A 15,680-nucleotide genomic window follows, 5' to 3' on the forward strand; every position below is an offset into this window, starting at 1 on the left:
ATTGAGGACTTCATATGGAAATAGAGGTGAAACAGTTTTGGTTTATCTTAGTTTGTGAGTCAAGTTGACTAAAGGTTGTTGTCCATGATTTGGATAACCAGTGTTGCAAGATCGATCATTATCTCGAGTGACGAGACAGTTATGATCATTCGATACAATCTACTAATGATGTGGATGGTGTTAGTCCATTAAAATGTTCAGCATGATGGTAGTATGTTCGGAAGGGATGATCTGAGTTTTTGTAAAGATCGAGGATTGTGAACAACGACGTTGTCACAATTAGTATTTTTCGGCAAAGGGTTTTGTCATGGGGTTCATAGTAATATTCTTTTGGGAGTAGTAGTCATCATCGATCGGAATAAGTACGGGAGGTACGTATTTTGATGCTAGGGAGATTCATGACTTACTGTTATCCGTGGCAGGATGATCGGTAGGTAATCGTAGGATGCTATCGCGTGCAACAAATTATAGATCAGGATTGATCGTGATCCATTCGAGTATTCTGCATTGTGTAACATACCACTAGACATGTTGTCTGAGTTGTCATGCAGAGGGTGGTGTGCAATGACGTCTTTGCTTCGCGAGTCAGTGGCTGGTTTTTGGCCATTTTGTTCGCAAAGATTATTCTGTTTGGGAGCTAGGGCTTCGACTTCAGCAAAATAGATTAGCTCAGATGTTTACTCTGAGAGGGTATCTCGAGTATTGACATAGAGATTAGAATCTGTGTTAGACCAGTAGGGATACATTGCGGTTGTATCTTGTCTTCTCATCTGATGCGGATTGATGTCAGTGAGAGAGATGATGAATGTCAAGTTGAGGCCTCGACAGGAAATTCATCATCGGATTCGCAGTCGGTGTTGTTGTTTCAGTCACAGTTAGTTTTTCGGTAGTAGTCAAGATACTACAGTAATATCATGATATTCGAGTTAGATGCCCGAGGGTTCCTGAATAATAGCCAGTTAGCAGCTATTGGATCATGGACAGTGATTTAGATCGCTTGATTTGATCGAACAGTGAGTTCAAGGAAGAATCCAGTGTAATCTGATGAGAGTTTAGATTATCATTGCGAGGTAGGAAAGACGACTCAGGATTTTTGGGTTGTGCAGATAATGACGTTTCTACTCGTGGATGAGGTGATATCAAGATTCGATATCAGTCTTGAGACATGAGAGTTCATGCTATAGGACGACGGATTCTGCGATTCGGGAAGGAGGATTCTTCCATCTGCTTGTCATGCATGGGAATGTTCGAGGAGATTGACCGATGATGGTATTGTACCATGAGCAGTGTATAGCTAGTTACTGACAACAGTCAATGGGATTTCGCAGTGTTAGCGAAAATGTGAATCATAAGTATTTGTCTGAAGATAGAATTCAGCTTTAGCCTGAATTTTTGACAAAGCGTGTGCAAGTTAGAACCAAGGTGGAGTTCTAAGCTGACTTTAGAAGTCGTGACACTATCGAAGCAGGGGATTAGATATTGCAGGTTTAGCAATGCCGGGACTGTCGAAAGTTATTCGACCAGAGGATTTTGAATCAGACCTACCAGTTCTGTTATGATAGTGAGTTTATGTGGCGTTCTCGGGATTTTCATAGATTTCGAGGACGAAATATTTTAAGGGGAGGAGAATTTAGTAACCCGTACCCAGAATTAGCGATTAATTGCTAATTAATCCGATAATCATGTTAGATTAAATTAAACATGATTAAGTATATTTCAGATGAGTTAACGGAGTCTTGAAATGGATCCAAAACACTCGGAGATGGCCCAGAGGATCATTAAGGATCGGACAACCTGATTTAAGACCGGACCATCCGAGGAGAACGGAAACTCCGTTGAGGCAATCAGAAGCTCCGATGGCAATCAAAAGCTCCGATCTGTAACGGAAGCTCCGGTAATAGTACGTCAGCCATGACGTAAGTGACAACAGAAGCTCCGACTGGGAACATAGGTTCCGATCTCCCCTATCCGCAGCCAGCCAATGAGGAGACAACACGTGGCGGATAAGAGCGAACAGAAGCTCCCCGCGCATTGGAGGTTCCGATCGTTCTCTATAAATATAGGTGCGAGGGCCTCATTTCAAACCGCACTAGTTTCCTCTCCTTCGCCCAGATGACTCTATTTTAGGGCTTTGGGTACTCTTATTTTAGAGTTGGAGTAGGGAATATATTTTAGTATAGTCAGACAGTGTCTGACATAGTAGCAGAGCGGTATCCAAGTAGCGGAGCTGTGCTTGTAGCTGCGGAGCTGCAGCAGTAGTGTATGCCCAGGAGTTGGGTAGTCGCCATCAGTGGGCTGACGACGGATGCAGGTATAGCTATGGTCTCCTTAAATTATTTAGGAGTATGTAATAGCTTAGTTAAGGTTTTTAGATCATAATGAATGTTGCATGTGTATTTGAATTGTGGAGCTGATGATAGGCTTGGAACCTAGAGTGAGACTGCTAGGAACTGCCTTAGAAAGGTACGTAAGTACTGACTGAGATAACCAGCGGGTATGCATGCTTATGTGTTGCATTTATGTGTCATATTTTGCATAGATTATTATGTGGCATGTGCATATCATATCGTGCATGTACATCTTTTGAGATGAGCCATGTAGGGTTGCTCAGCCATGTTCGGACATTTGATGTCGAGTGCCCTGCGATCGACGGGTTAGCCGACACTGGCATCTGTAGGATACGGTCCACGTCCGGTAGAAATGAGCAGTGTACGCAGGGTTTGATTCCCGGGTTGTGCCACTCATGTCCTAGGCGCCATTCTGAGCAGTTTGTATACAATTATCCCAGATATGAATACCCTGTCATATGTGCATCATGTTTTTATGTTTACCCGTATTTGCGTATTGAGCTTAGAGCTCATGTCCAGTATTTTCTTTGTATCTGGACACCCCATTCGACGGGGCAGGTGTAGGTGCAAGATTGAGCACTAGGAGTTTGGAGAGGCCAGCGACCAGTGAAGACAGCAGGGTTAGATGTAGGTTTTATTTAAGTTTAATTCGATTAAGTTGTATAATCGAATTTTTTTAACCGGTTGTATTCTATCAGTCTACTTTTATTTAAGTCTTCCACAACGATTTATTTAATGCATGCTTAATTATGCTCTAAACTCTAATTAGATAGCGTATCCGGGTTGGGCCGCTACACAGATCGAGTCCAAATTACACTCAATCAAGATCAAATATTTATACTTCACCCAGATCAAGTGTGAAAGTCTTCAACCCAGATCAAATAAAACAAAAACGGGAGAAAGCATCAGTTGCCAAAGTTGTTGAGCTAGAAGACAAACTCATTTAATGAGGATTTAAAAATTGGCTAATTTTTCTTAAAGTCAAGATTTGTGAGCCAATTTATGAGATATGTTGGCAGCTCATTCTCAAAAGATGTTGGCGGCTCACTGGATAGTTTTTGAAGCTATAAAACGTGATGATTCAAAGTTTCAAATGCAAAGTGAACAACACAGAAATCTCGAATTCAAAAATTGCTTTCTAATTCATCCGAAAAGACAAAAAGCCTTCACTCCATATTCTAACTCAGAAACTCATCTTACCAGATCAAAGTTTCGAAGCTCTTAGTTAGATTATATATCAAGATCGATCGAGCTCAAAGAAATATATATCATATCAAGAACGATCCAGATCAAAGTCATTTATAGTTTTCCATATCAAAGCCATTTATAGCTTTCCAGATCAAAGTCTCGAAGCTTATTTTGTGGCTTCCTTTGTAACTCAAGCAGAGTATTTGATCTGCTTCGAGAGAGTGTGTTGCTAGGAGTTCTTGTCAAAGGGTTGATTTGATTGGATTTGTATAAAGCATTTTATAAATCAAAGTGTTCTAGTGAAATCCTTCTGAAAACAGAAGAAGAGGTGACGTAGGAGATTAATATCCGAAAATCCATAAAAAATTCTCTTTACTTACGTTATTTTGATCTGACTTAACTTTTAAAGTTCAAATCTGCAAGGAAGATTCTTCCGCCTGATTTTATCACATCTTTCGAGAAAAACAAATTTTTAAACAATTAAAACTTATGTCTGGTTTTCACAAATCATATCTAAGTATCATTAAATTTTTAAAATAGTGTATTCACCCCACCTCTACACGTATTTCGATCCTAACAAATGGTATCAGAGCGGTTCTTGCTTATCACCTGAACTGTCTCTTAGCTATGACATCTTTTAGAAAAATTCCTATGTTCTCAAAAGAAGATTATGTTCGTGGTTACAGATGGACCTATGAAGATTATGAAAACCAACACTGTCACTGCCATCTTTGCTGGTGCTCCACAAATGATATAAAAACCTCGAGTTTAATGGACTTCTGAAAATAAGAAGAAATCCAATCTGGATAATGCTTCCAGAGATATCCTATATAAAACTCTGGACAAGAACATGTTTAGCAAGATCAAAAGTTGCATTACGTCCAAAGAAATATGGGAGAAACTCACATAACCGTGGGAAGGAAATGACCAAACAAAAAAAAAAACAAACTCAGGATGACAATCCAAAAGTTTGATAATATAAAGTCGAAACAAAATTTTTATATATATATATATAAAAAACAAAAGAAAAGAAAAGAAAAGAAAAGAAAAGATAAAAGGTCTCGGCATAAGAGGCCGTAGAAGATAAAAATTATCTGTATATTAACAGCCAGACTTCTGTGGCGCACACAACTCCCCTCACAAACACGGCTTTGCTCTGTTGCAAATGGCTTTGGCTAGTGGAATGATCTACTCTTTTCCCTTCAATTTCTCCATTAATTCTTCCTCTTCCACAGGTAAAGTTCACTGTCCACCTTTTGGTCTCTTTTTGTTTGATGGGTTTCATTTAGTAAAGAAAATCTTGAAATGCGCAGAAGGGACAAGGCCGAAGTCGGTGAAATTGAGAGATGACTGGAGGCAGAAGTCCAGGCCCATTCCTTCTGGTGGGACTTATCCGGCCAAGGATCATTGCAGGTTCTTCGTTGGAAAGTTTTATGCTTTTTCAAGACATTCTTGCATGCTGCTTTTGTTTTGGGATTAGCTTTTGTGCAATATGTTTTCTTGAAATGTTGTTAGCTTGGTTTTGTTTTGTTCTATCATTTTCAATCTTTCATTTCTGTGCGGTGGGCCAAGAATGTAGTTGTGTTTAAGTCGCCGTTCAGTGTAACACCTTACCCATGGAAGTAGAGAAATGACAATTGCATGAGAATGTAAAGTTAAGTCATTGTTCCAGGTTTTAATGGCCAAATGTAAGAAGTGGAATGCGGGTCATCTATGTGAATAACTGTTGAATAATGGTTAAAGCATGCTGTTAGAGAGTATCTTTATATAGAAACCTCCCGAACTACCCGCCCCACATCATTGCAACTGTTTTGAAACAGTCGGGCTTTGCAAGGGGTCAACGACCATTCATGCAAACCATGGTATTAATGTATCCACAGGTGAAATTCAGCTATTTGGAACATGTAATTTGAGATTTGTTTTATTTGAGAGGATAACTAATCTTGTTTGTTTTCTCCTAATTTTTATGCCTCGTAGGCACCAGAGAGTACAAATATACCCGCTTTGTTCAGTTTCTTGTTACACTTGAAGCTTGACTGATGCAAACAAATATAATAACGGTTGGTTCTCCTTGTTATTTTTTGAGCAGCCACTGCGGATTATGCGATACATATTACATTGCTCATGTCAAGAATGCATGTGCTTTCTTGGGAGACGGCATGTCTAAAATTGAGGTGAGCTTGTTTCTTTTTGTCATCTCTTCGTATTTTTTGCGAGCTTCAGATACAATCATGTCAAGAATGCATGTGCTTTGTGGTCGGATATTTTTGTTTCTTTGTTGTTGGTTATGACAATCATTGTACTCTCTGAACAGATACAAAGAGATCTGATGACCGTTCTCAATAATTATGACTTGAGGATATTTATGGTTCTATCATGTTGCAGGGCTTTTTCTATCTGGTGTTTTGGCATGTGGCTAAGCTTTCTTTTGCTGTTTTAGGCTCTAGAACCTGTTGTCCACGGACGAGGAAGGAAAGCAGATTCGATGGATGAGACTTATATGGGAGTGTACGAGAATTTACTTTATGCTCGGAAAATCAATCCAGTTGAGGGTAATCTGCTCAAGTCGATTTACCATACGCTTCAGCCCCATTTCCTAGATTCCTAACAATGTCCTCTCTTTGACTCTTCTCATACCTTCTAGGAGTTAAAATGTTTCATTTATGTTAATATATGAACTTTCTATTTCAAATATTTCTTCTTTTTATTTGATGAGAAATCTGTTGTTATTCATTTAGTTACTTCGCTGTCAAGAAATAAATTTGGATGACAAAGAAATGTGAATACAAATTGAATTTTTTTTATTGTTTGGTTTAATATGGGAAGGAAATTCTTTTAAAAATTAGATTCTTTTAAAAGATATAGTGTAGAATAAATAAAATATAAAGTAGATTGTGTGAATATTTCTATGGTTGGTAGGATTTGTCAAATATTTTTAACTTGGTAAGAGTATATTATCTTTCTGTTTTTAGGAGATTAGATTCACTCTTTGTATTCTATTTAAATGTGTACATTGTAGTCAATTGGATATACAGAATTATTATTCCAATCCTCGTTCTTTGCATGGTATCAAAACCACAAAATTTCGAAATATCCTTCGTCAATTAACAGCCTTATTCGCAGCCTCCTCTCTCACAGTATTCATCTCCAAAAATGTCATCGGACTCATAAAAAACCGATGAGAATTCTGAGAAGTCGCCAGCGACTCTTGCTCCTTTTTCCGGGAGTGATAATTCATCTCTTCAAATCACTGCCCACAAACTCAACGGCCACAATTACTTACAGTGGGCACATTCTGTCAAAATTGTAATATGTGGCCGTGGAAAAATGGGATATCTCACCGGCGAACTCGAGTCACCTAAGAAATCGGATCCTTCATACAAAATTTGGTGGCTGAAAATTCCATTGTTCTCGCATGGCTCATCAATTCCATGGAGAACAACATCAGCCGCCATTATTTGTGGTTCCAAACTGCCAAAGAGGTATGGGACGCTGCTCGTCGGATGTATTCCGACCTTGGGAATGCCTCGCAAATCTTCGAGCTTTGTTCAAAACTCAAGGAACTCCAGCAGGGTTCTAATTCTGTGACCCAATACTTCACTGATCTTCAAGACTTGTGGCAAGAGTTGGATCTTTTCCTGGACAACACTCCAACTTGTGCTGATTGCAGCGTCAAAGTTCGTCAGAATCTGGAAAAAGAACGTGTCTTTGATTTCCTTGCCCGACTCAATCGGGAACTCGATGATGTTCGAGGCCGTGTTGTTGCACGAGAGCCATTCCCATCTCCTGAAGATGCATTCGCTGAAGTTTGGCGTGAAGAGAGAGATGCGCCGCAAAGTCATGCTGCCCACCTCCTTCCCAGTTGCATCTTCTGCCCCGGAAGTCTCTGCCTTGATCTCAAATAAATCCAACAGCCCGGGCCAGCGTCAAGGCAAACGCCCTTGGTGCGAACACTGCAAACGTCCTGGACATACCAAGGACAAGCGCCGGGAAATATACGGCAAACCAGTGGACTGGCAGCCACGGAAACAACCCCAAGGTCGTGGCTTCCAAACCCAAATAGCCCAAGAGCAGCCTGCATCTTCTGACATCAGTGCACCATTCACAAAGGAACAGATAGAGCAAATTGAACAATATTGTCGTCTCCTGCGTCAGTCCTTCTCAATCCATCTCCAAATCTAACTGTTGGCTCTTGCTCCATCACCCAATCTGGTAAAATTTAGTCTGCGATAAATTCTTGTGTTGCTGAGTCTTGGATTGTCGATTCTGGAGCCTCCGATCATATGACGGGCAACTCTACTCTTTTTTCCAGTTATATTCCTTGCACAAGCCGTACTACAGTTAGAATAGCCGATGGTTCCTTGACTCGTGTTATGGGCCTTGGCAATATTCTATTGTCGATAGATATTATCCTTAAATCCGTTTTTCATGTCCCTTCCTTGAAGTGTAATCTGATCTCTGTCAGTAAACTAACTAAGGATAATAATTGTGTCGTCAAATTCTTACCTTTCTCTTGTTTATTTCAGGAACTACCATCGGAGAAGACGATTGGCAGTGCTAGGATTCACCATGGTCTTTATTACTTCGAGAATGCTTCGTCCGTCCATCGACAGTCTCTTTTGTCCAGTGTCCGTTCTGCACCTGTTTTGAATCTTTCCAAAATAATGTTATGGCACCATAGACTTGGCCATCCTAGTTTTTCATATTTAAAACGTTTGTTTCCCTCCTTGTTTGTGAGTAATAAAAATCTTGATTTGGTTTCCTGTGATATTTGTCAACTTGCGAAGCATACAAGAGTTTCTTTATCTCCAAAGCCGTATACACCCTCATCACCTTTTTCATTAATTCACAGTGATATCTGGGGTGCCTCACCGGTTACGACAATTCAGGGTAAACGATGGTTTCTAACATTTATCGATGATCACACCCGAGCCACCTGGGTTTACCTTCTCAAGAACAAATATGACACATGCCACATTCACCAACTTTAACCCAATGATTCAAACTAAATTTAATATCCGCATCTGCACCCTCCTAAGAACCGACAATGGTACAGAATATTTCAATACCACCCTCAGTGAATATCTCCAATCCTATGGTATTACCCATCAGAGTTCATGTGTTGATACTCCCCAACAAAATTGGGTATCCGAACGAAAAAATCGCCATCTTCTTGAGGTTGCACGTGCCCTTTTGTTCACCATGAATGTTCCTAAATACCTATGGGGTGATGCAGTACTCACCGCTGCCTTTCTCATTAATCGTCTACTTAGCTGACCACTTAACTTCCAAACTCCCATGTCTCTCCTCACAAAAGAATTTCCTCATAGTCATATCTCCACTCACCTTCCGCTTAAGACATTTGGGTGTACGACATTTGTGCATGTCCATAATCACCATCGCAACAAACTTGATCCTCGAGCCATTAAAACTGTCTTCGTGGGTTATTCTGCTTCTCAAAAAGGTTACCGATGTTATTGTCCTAAAACGAGAAAAATGTATGTCTCCTGTGATGTCACCTTTCTCGAGATCACACCTTTTTTCTCCTCATCTCCGCTTCAGGGGGAGACTTCTCATGAAGCTTGTTGGGATACTACTCCTCTTCTTGGTGTACCAGTTGATCCTCTATTTTTCTCGTCGTCTACAACCAACACTCGAGTACATGATACCACTACTCCTCATGTTCTTGTGTCAGAAACAGAAACAGAACCAGCACCACGCAAAGAGTTGTATGTCTATTCACGAAGGAACAAATCTCAGATAACTAAAGATGTAGTGAATCCTAGCCACAGTCAAGAGAATGAACCAATGGTAGACTCTTCTTTGTCAGGTACCACTCATGATCTTGATGTACCTATAGCTTTTAGAAAGGGTGTGAGATGTTGTACTAAACATCCCATTTCTAACTTTGTTTCTTATTCGAATCTATCCTCTTCATTTCGTGTCTTTACTTTTACATTGTCTAGTGTAATTATTCCCAGGTCAATTCAAGAAACTCTAAATGTTCCCGAATGGAAGGCTGCAGTGCTGGAAGAAATGCGCGCCCTACAACAGAATAATACATGGAGCTTGGTACAATTGCCACAAGGAAAAAATACAGTCGGGTGTAGATGGGTGTTTACAGTAAAGTACAAGGCTGATGGTTCAATCGAAAGACATAAAACACGCTTGGTTGCCAAGGGATTCACACAAACTTATGGTATAGATTACACTGAAACTTTCGCACCTGTTGCAAAATTAAACACTGTTAGAATTCTTCTATCTTTGGCTTTCAACCTTGATTGGCCACTTCATCAGCTGGATATTAAAAATGCTTTCCTTAATGGTGAACTTGAAGAGGAAGTTTACATGAGTCAACCTCCTGGTTTTGAGGAAAGGGTTGAAAGTCAGATTGTGTGCAAGCTCCACAAATCTCTTTATGGGCTCAAACAATCCCCCGTGCTTGGTTTGACAAATTCTCCAAAGTTATTAAAAAGTTCGGCTACAGTCAGGGACAAGCAGACCATACACTATTCGTTAAACACTCCAAAAACGGGAAAATAACCATTCTTATAGTGTATGTTGATGATATAATTGTCACAGGAGACGACAATCAAGAAATGCAGAACATTAAGCTAATGATGGCTAAGGTGTTCGAAGTTAAAGACCTTGGGACACTGAGATACTTCTTGGGAATGGAAATTGCTAGAAGCAAGAAAGGGATTTCTATTTCTCAACGAAAGTATACATTGGATCAATTGGAGGAAACTGGAATGTTAGGGTGCAGGCCAAGCCAAACACCGATTGAATTGGGGAATAAAAAACAAATGTTGGAGGGGAATTCAGTAGATAAAGAAAGTTATCAGCGACTCGTGGGAAAACTCATCTACCTCTCACATACCCGCCCAGATATTGCAGTTGCAGGTAGTCTCGTAAGTCAATACATGCACTCACCTTGTCAAGGTCACCTTGATGCAGTTTACAGAATATTGAGATATTTGAAGCAAACACCTGGTCGAGGTCTATTCTTTGCAAAATGTGATGATCGAAGAGTGAGTGCATTCACTGATGCAGATTGGGAGGCTATGTTACTGATCGAAAGTCAACATCAGGATATTGTACCCGAGTGTGGGGTAACTTAGTAACTTGGAGGAGCAAGAAACAATCGGTGGTTGCAAGAAGTAGTGCAGAAGCTGAGTATAGGTCAATGGCACATGGAGTATGCGAGCTCATCTGGATCCAAAGAGTGATGAAAGAACTTAAAATGGAGTGCACAGAACCTATGCAGCTCTACTGTGACAACAAATTTGCCATCAGTATTTCCCATGAATTGGCTCGGGTTCGAGCCCTCCCACCCCCTTTAAAAAAAAAAAATAAAAAAAATCTGCCATCAGTTTAGCTCACAACCCCGTTCATCATGACAGAACTAAGCATGTCGAAGTAGATCGACACTTTATTAAAGAAAAAATTGACGGAGGGATTGTCAGGCTTGAATATTTTCCCACAACTCATCAACTTGCTGATCTACTAACAAAAGGATTGTCAGAACAAACTCATGAATTTCTTGTTGGCAAGCTTGGTCTCATCAACATCTACAGTTAAGTTTGAGGGGGAGTGTAGAATAAATAAAATATAAAGTAGATTGTGTGAATATTTCTATGGTTGGTAGGATTTGTCAAATATTTTTAACTTGGTAAGAGTATATTATCTTTCTGTTTTTAGGAGATTAGATTCACTCTTTGTATTCTATTTAAATGTGTACATTGTAGTCAATTGGATATACAGAATTATTATTCCAATCCTCATTCTTTGCAGATAGTTTTTCCGGAATACATTATGTCTTCTCCTTTCAAATGAATAGATTGAATCATTGAGTGCTTGGCCACTTCCATTTCTTGTAGGCATTGTTCTTTTTTTCGAGTGATGAAATGTATGTTCATTTATGAACTAATGTGCATCATAATGCAACTAGATGTCATCATTTTCTTAATTGATGCACACTTAATGAGGTTCATGTCACGCATAACTTTACTTTGTAGGGGCTCAGTGGACCGGTATAGTGACGACAATTGCTATGGAAATGCTTAGAACTGGCATGGTTGAAGCTGTTGTCTGTGTGCAAAAGTATTGATCTTTAAAACCATTCTAATAGTGCCCTGGTAAAGATGATTATCATCATTTATTAATGTGTGAGTTTTCTTGTATCATTTCAGTGATCCAGAAGATAGATTTGCTCCCAGACCTATCTTGGCAAGGTTTGTTCCATTGATTACATGATTATTTTTGATACATTCAATGTCTGACATCTTTTTTTAACTTAATCATATGTTGAAATTAGGACTCCAGAGGAAGTTCTTGCTGCAAAAGGTGTTAAGCCAACATTGTCGCCTAATCTTAATACTTTGGCATTAGTCGAGGTTCTTTCTTACACTTCCCTTTTGTTAACTGGTTTATATGTAATTTATGTTTGATAATATAAGCCTGAGGTTATGAATGTATAAACCTGAGGATTCTCTTTCATTAAAGGAAGAGTATTTTAATGAAGCTTTTGCCCGTCTTAATATATTTGTGGTGAAGCCTACTTCTCTGAGGTGGACCGAGTAACCAATTGCTTTTTTCCCCCTCAGGCAGCAGGTGTGAGACGTCTTCTGTTTTGTGGTGTTGGCTGCCAAGTTCAAGGTATTTCCATCTTACAATGTATCGTGCACTTTTTTCAATTAATTGCTTTATCTTGACTTGTACTATTTTAATGCAGAGTAATTTGTTAAAGTGCAGCACTGAGATCGGTGGAGCGTTATTTGAATTTGGAGAAGCTTTATGTTCTCGGAACCAATTGTGGTAACAGTATTTTTTAGTAGTCGAGAATATTGCATTGTTCAGTATCTTTACATTTTAGAACCATTTTCAAACACATTTATTTTCATTACATCACCATTAAGTTTCTTTAATTGCAAGGATGAGGAAACTAATATTCTTCTGTTTCATTTTTTTTATTTCACGGTCAACAGGCACACTGGTTTTGAAATTCTCTAAATTAACATTCTTTAAACCTAATGGCTTTTCTGAACAGTTGATAATGGAACACGAGAAGGTTTAGATAAGTTTCTAAAGGCTGCTAGCAGTGAACCAGAAACAGTTCTTCACTATGAGTTCATGCAAGATTACAAGGTTTTGCTTTAAGTTGTCAAATCACGTGCATATTATTTCTTTTCTAATGAATCCAAGTTCATATGTTAGGTTTTGAAATCCTAAATGTGCTAAAAAATCTTGGGCTAGCAATCACATACCTTTTAGCCATGCCTTTCCTGTTATTCTGAGGCAGATATATGTATTATTCATGTGGTGACCAAATAGGGTGGAAATTGAGTGGCCAATTTGACATATTTATCCAGTGATAGGTTTTGAATCTGTACATTATCATTTACAACTACTGGGGCATACATGTAGTATCATCATCCTCTCTTATAACTATTATTGTTTTTTTTTTTTCTGAAAATTCTTATAACTATTATTGTTGTGTGTATTTAAATACTAAAACCTGCTACTGTTGTGTGACTCATGGTTGTGTTAGGCTGCTGGTTACCGGCCACACAGATGAAGAAATATAGCAGGAATAATGATTGATCAAACACAAACAATAACGCTGTAATTTATGATATTATATTGATTGAAATAAGTGAAGGTATTTCCCAGAGATAGTCTCTGTGCAAGCAATGAAATTGCTCTCCTAGCCATTGCTGGTATTATCACAAAACAAGATGGATAAAATGATTGATTCTAGATTCTTCCAAGACTAAAATAAGGCCAAATATTGTAGAGCCCATAATAATATTCAAGTCCATAACAGGTTACATGATTACTAAAACCGACTGTAATAATGTTTTATATTGGTCTTTGATAGGTTCACTTGAAGCATTTAGATGGTCACATTGAGGAGGTAACTTAGTGAAATCATTTCTCTTGCCTTTCTGTATACTCTGTTTTGTGATCAGATTCTATAATCTTACTAGCGCAGGTTCCATATTTCTGTCTCCCAGCAAATGAGTTGACTGATGTGATTGCTCCTTCTTGCTATAGGTAATTTCTAATTTTGTCCTAACCATGTACACCGTGACTTTTATTTATTAAGAAAATTTTTAGATAAAGCAAACTCTTTGACGAGATGACTAGTCAAAATGTTCAGTAAAATTTAGTTTAAGATGTGCAGGTAAAAAGTAGCAGTAATCTTGATAAAGGCCGAGTACAATGAAAGTAGGAACTAATATTTGAACCATCACTACCGAAAAAAGTTATCCTTGCAGATAGAGTAAATTTATTGCCAAAGGCCATAAATCTTGTAGTGCTTCAAAATTCTGTAAATCTTGCACGTTCTTTAAAAGATCTGTTAAGCCCTGTTTATATTTTCAGGGCCTATTGTCATCCATCTGCGATAGCGATAATCTTTATTTCACTTGGAGAATTTCCCCTATGCGTAACTCTAAATAATATTAGCATCACTTGTTAAAATGTGTGTTATACAAGACTTGTCAAGATATTGTGGTTGTATAACAGACAAACTTCATCTCTAATTTAATGGTTGAAGATTAGCTCATGTCGTCCTATACTAAACATGCACATACATGCTCAAGTGTGATTCAAAAGTTTATACGTTGAAATATCTCATTAACTATGATACTATCGTTTCTGACAATTGTTTCTTCAGCTAACACTTTTTCATCTTTTCTACCCTTCAGAGGGTTGAGTCGATGCTACCCATGATTGGTCCAAATCAGTGGGCCCCACGTGGGGCCCATTGATTTGGACCAATCATGGGGGGCCACGTTGCCCATGGGGTAGTACCCCATGGGCAGCATGAACAAAACCCCTTCAGAGATAATCACACCATTTTCTGTTTCAAATTTGTTGATTATCCGTTTCAACAAAATTTGCACTATAATAAGCTTCCTACCTTTTCTAGTTTTGTTTGCCCGTTTGAGATTAAATAACATGCATAATTCTGTCTCATTGCAGCTGTTTTGACTACACAAATGCTTTAGCGGTGAGTGCTTCCTAGTCAATTCAAAGTTAAATCACTTGCCGAGGTTTTTCATTTTTTTATCTTTGTCTTCCTTTGCTGCCCTTTATTCCCTAGTTGGATAATTAAATTTTTATTTCATGTCAGTAGTAACATTAGTTGCTGCAATCCTGAGCTTGCTTGCTAAGTGTTTATTCTAGCTTAGGCTGTATAGTCACCTGCATAGTCCTGTGCAATATTTAATTATGCAGTCACCATTGATTAATATCAAAAGAAAGAGAGAAACCTGATATATCTAGTAATGATATCGGGACTAGACTATGGAGTTAGTAGGTGCTCTCGCTGGCCTTTATGAAATCCTATGAGACATGACAATTGAATATATGGTCAGATTATTATAGAATTTAAAATATTTGAGTTGTACAATTCTAAAACTTTAATAGAATGACATTTTCAATGATAAAACTAGAGTAAACTAAATTCATGGGTAGAATTATCTGTTTGTGATGGCTGGAGCTGGGTGTCAATTATTCCCGGTAGATTGTGTCTTACAGTCATCAAAATATGACTCTAACGGGTTTGCAATCTAAAACTTTTGAGTTTCATTATTCTATGCTATAGCTTTTCGTATACTGGTAATTGCTGGTCCGAAATGCACTTGTTAATTACATGGTTTGCAACTATTCTAGGATTTGGTTGTTGGGTACATGGGCGTGCCGAAGCTTTCAGGGCTTGGCATGACGCAACATCCACAATATGTTACCGTCAGGTGATCTAATGCAAACTTGAATTTTCCGTTGTCTTGATTTTTAAAAATTTTATTGATAGCAAGCTATCACTTCTATGTGCATAATCTTCAGCATGACTTGTTTGTAACCTCTTCCGCCAATGGCAGGAATGAACGTGGAAAGGAGATGCTTAGCTTGGTGAAGGATCTCCTTGAAATCACTCCAACAGTCAGCGGAGTAAGCACATCTTTAGGCATGTGTTACGATTTGGAATCTGTATAGAACTATATATGGCTTAGTTCTTGGTGTTTGTTCTAGGGTGAAAGACGGCCATTCGTCATGGAAACCGTAAAGGCAGACGATAATGCTAAACTGGGTACGCAATGGCTTACGTCACATAGTGCTATGATTGAATATATGGCC

General features: G+C 38.7%; 1 protein-coding gene across 1 annotated transcript in view; it reads left to right on the forward strand.

The window, feature by feature from the left end:
- Window positions 1-4,632: 4,632 nt before the first annotated feature.
- Window positions 4,633-15,680, forward strand: part of LOC140888980 (7-hydroxymethyl chlorophyll a reductase, chloroplastic) — a 19,303-nt gene continuing 8,255 nt past the window's right edge. Inside the window, exons 1-16 of the mRNA XM_073296676.1 lie at window positions 4,633-4,771; window positions 4,850-4,949; window positions 5,626-5,710; window positions 5,977-6,088; window positions 11,555-11,639; window positions 11,729-11,770; window positions 11,854-11,932; window positions 12,143-12,194; window positions 12,291-12,353; window positions 12,586-12,683; window positions 13,417-13,452; window positions 13,531-13,592; window positions 14,526-14,553; window positions 15,219-15,298; window positions 15,425-15,494; window positions 15,576-15,633. Of these exons, the coding sequence (XP_073152777.1) occupies window positions 4,702-4,771; window positions 4,850-4,949; window positions 5,626-5,710; window positions 5,977-6,088; window positions 11,555-11,639; window positions 11,729-11,770; window positions 11,854-11,932; window positions 12,143-12,194; window positions 12,291-12,353; window positions 12,586-12,683; window positions 13,417-13,452; window positions 13,531-13,592; window positions 14,526-14,553; window positions 15,219-15,298; window positions 15,425-15,494; window positions 15,576-15,633 (1,120 nt within the window). The 5' untranslated portion in view covers window positions 4,633-4,701. The remainder of the gene's footprint in view (window positions 4,772-4,849; window positions 4,950-5,625; window positions 5,711-5,976; window positions 6,089-11,554; window positions 11,640-11,728; window positions 11,771-11,853; window positions 11,933-12,142; window positions 12,195-12,290; window positions 12,354-12,585; window positions 12,684-13,416; window positions 13,453-13,530; window positions 13,593-14,525; window positions 14,554-15,218; window positions 15,299-15,424; window positions 15,495-15,575; window positions 15,634-15,680) is intronic.

Source organism: Henckelia pumila, chromosome 3, assembly GCF_033568475.1.
Source record: "Henckelia pumila isolate YLH828 chromosome 3, ASM3356847v2, whole genome shotgun sequence".
Taxonomy (NCBI): domain Eukaryota; kingdom Viridiplantae; phylum Streptophyta; class Magnoliopsida; order Lamiales; family Gesneriaceae; genus Henckelia; species Henckelia pumila.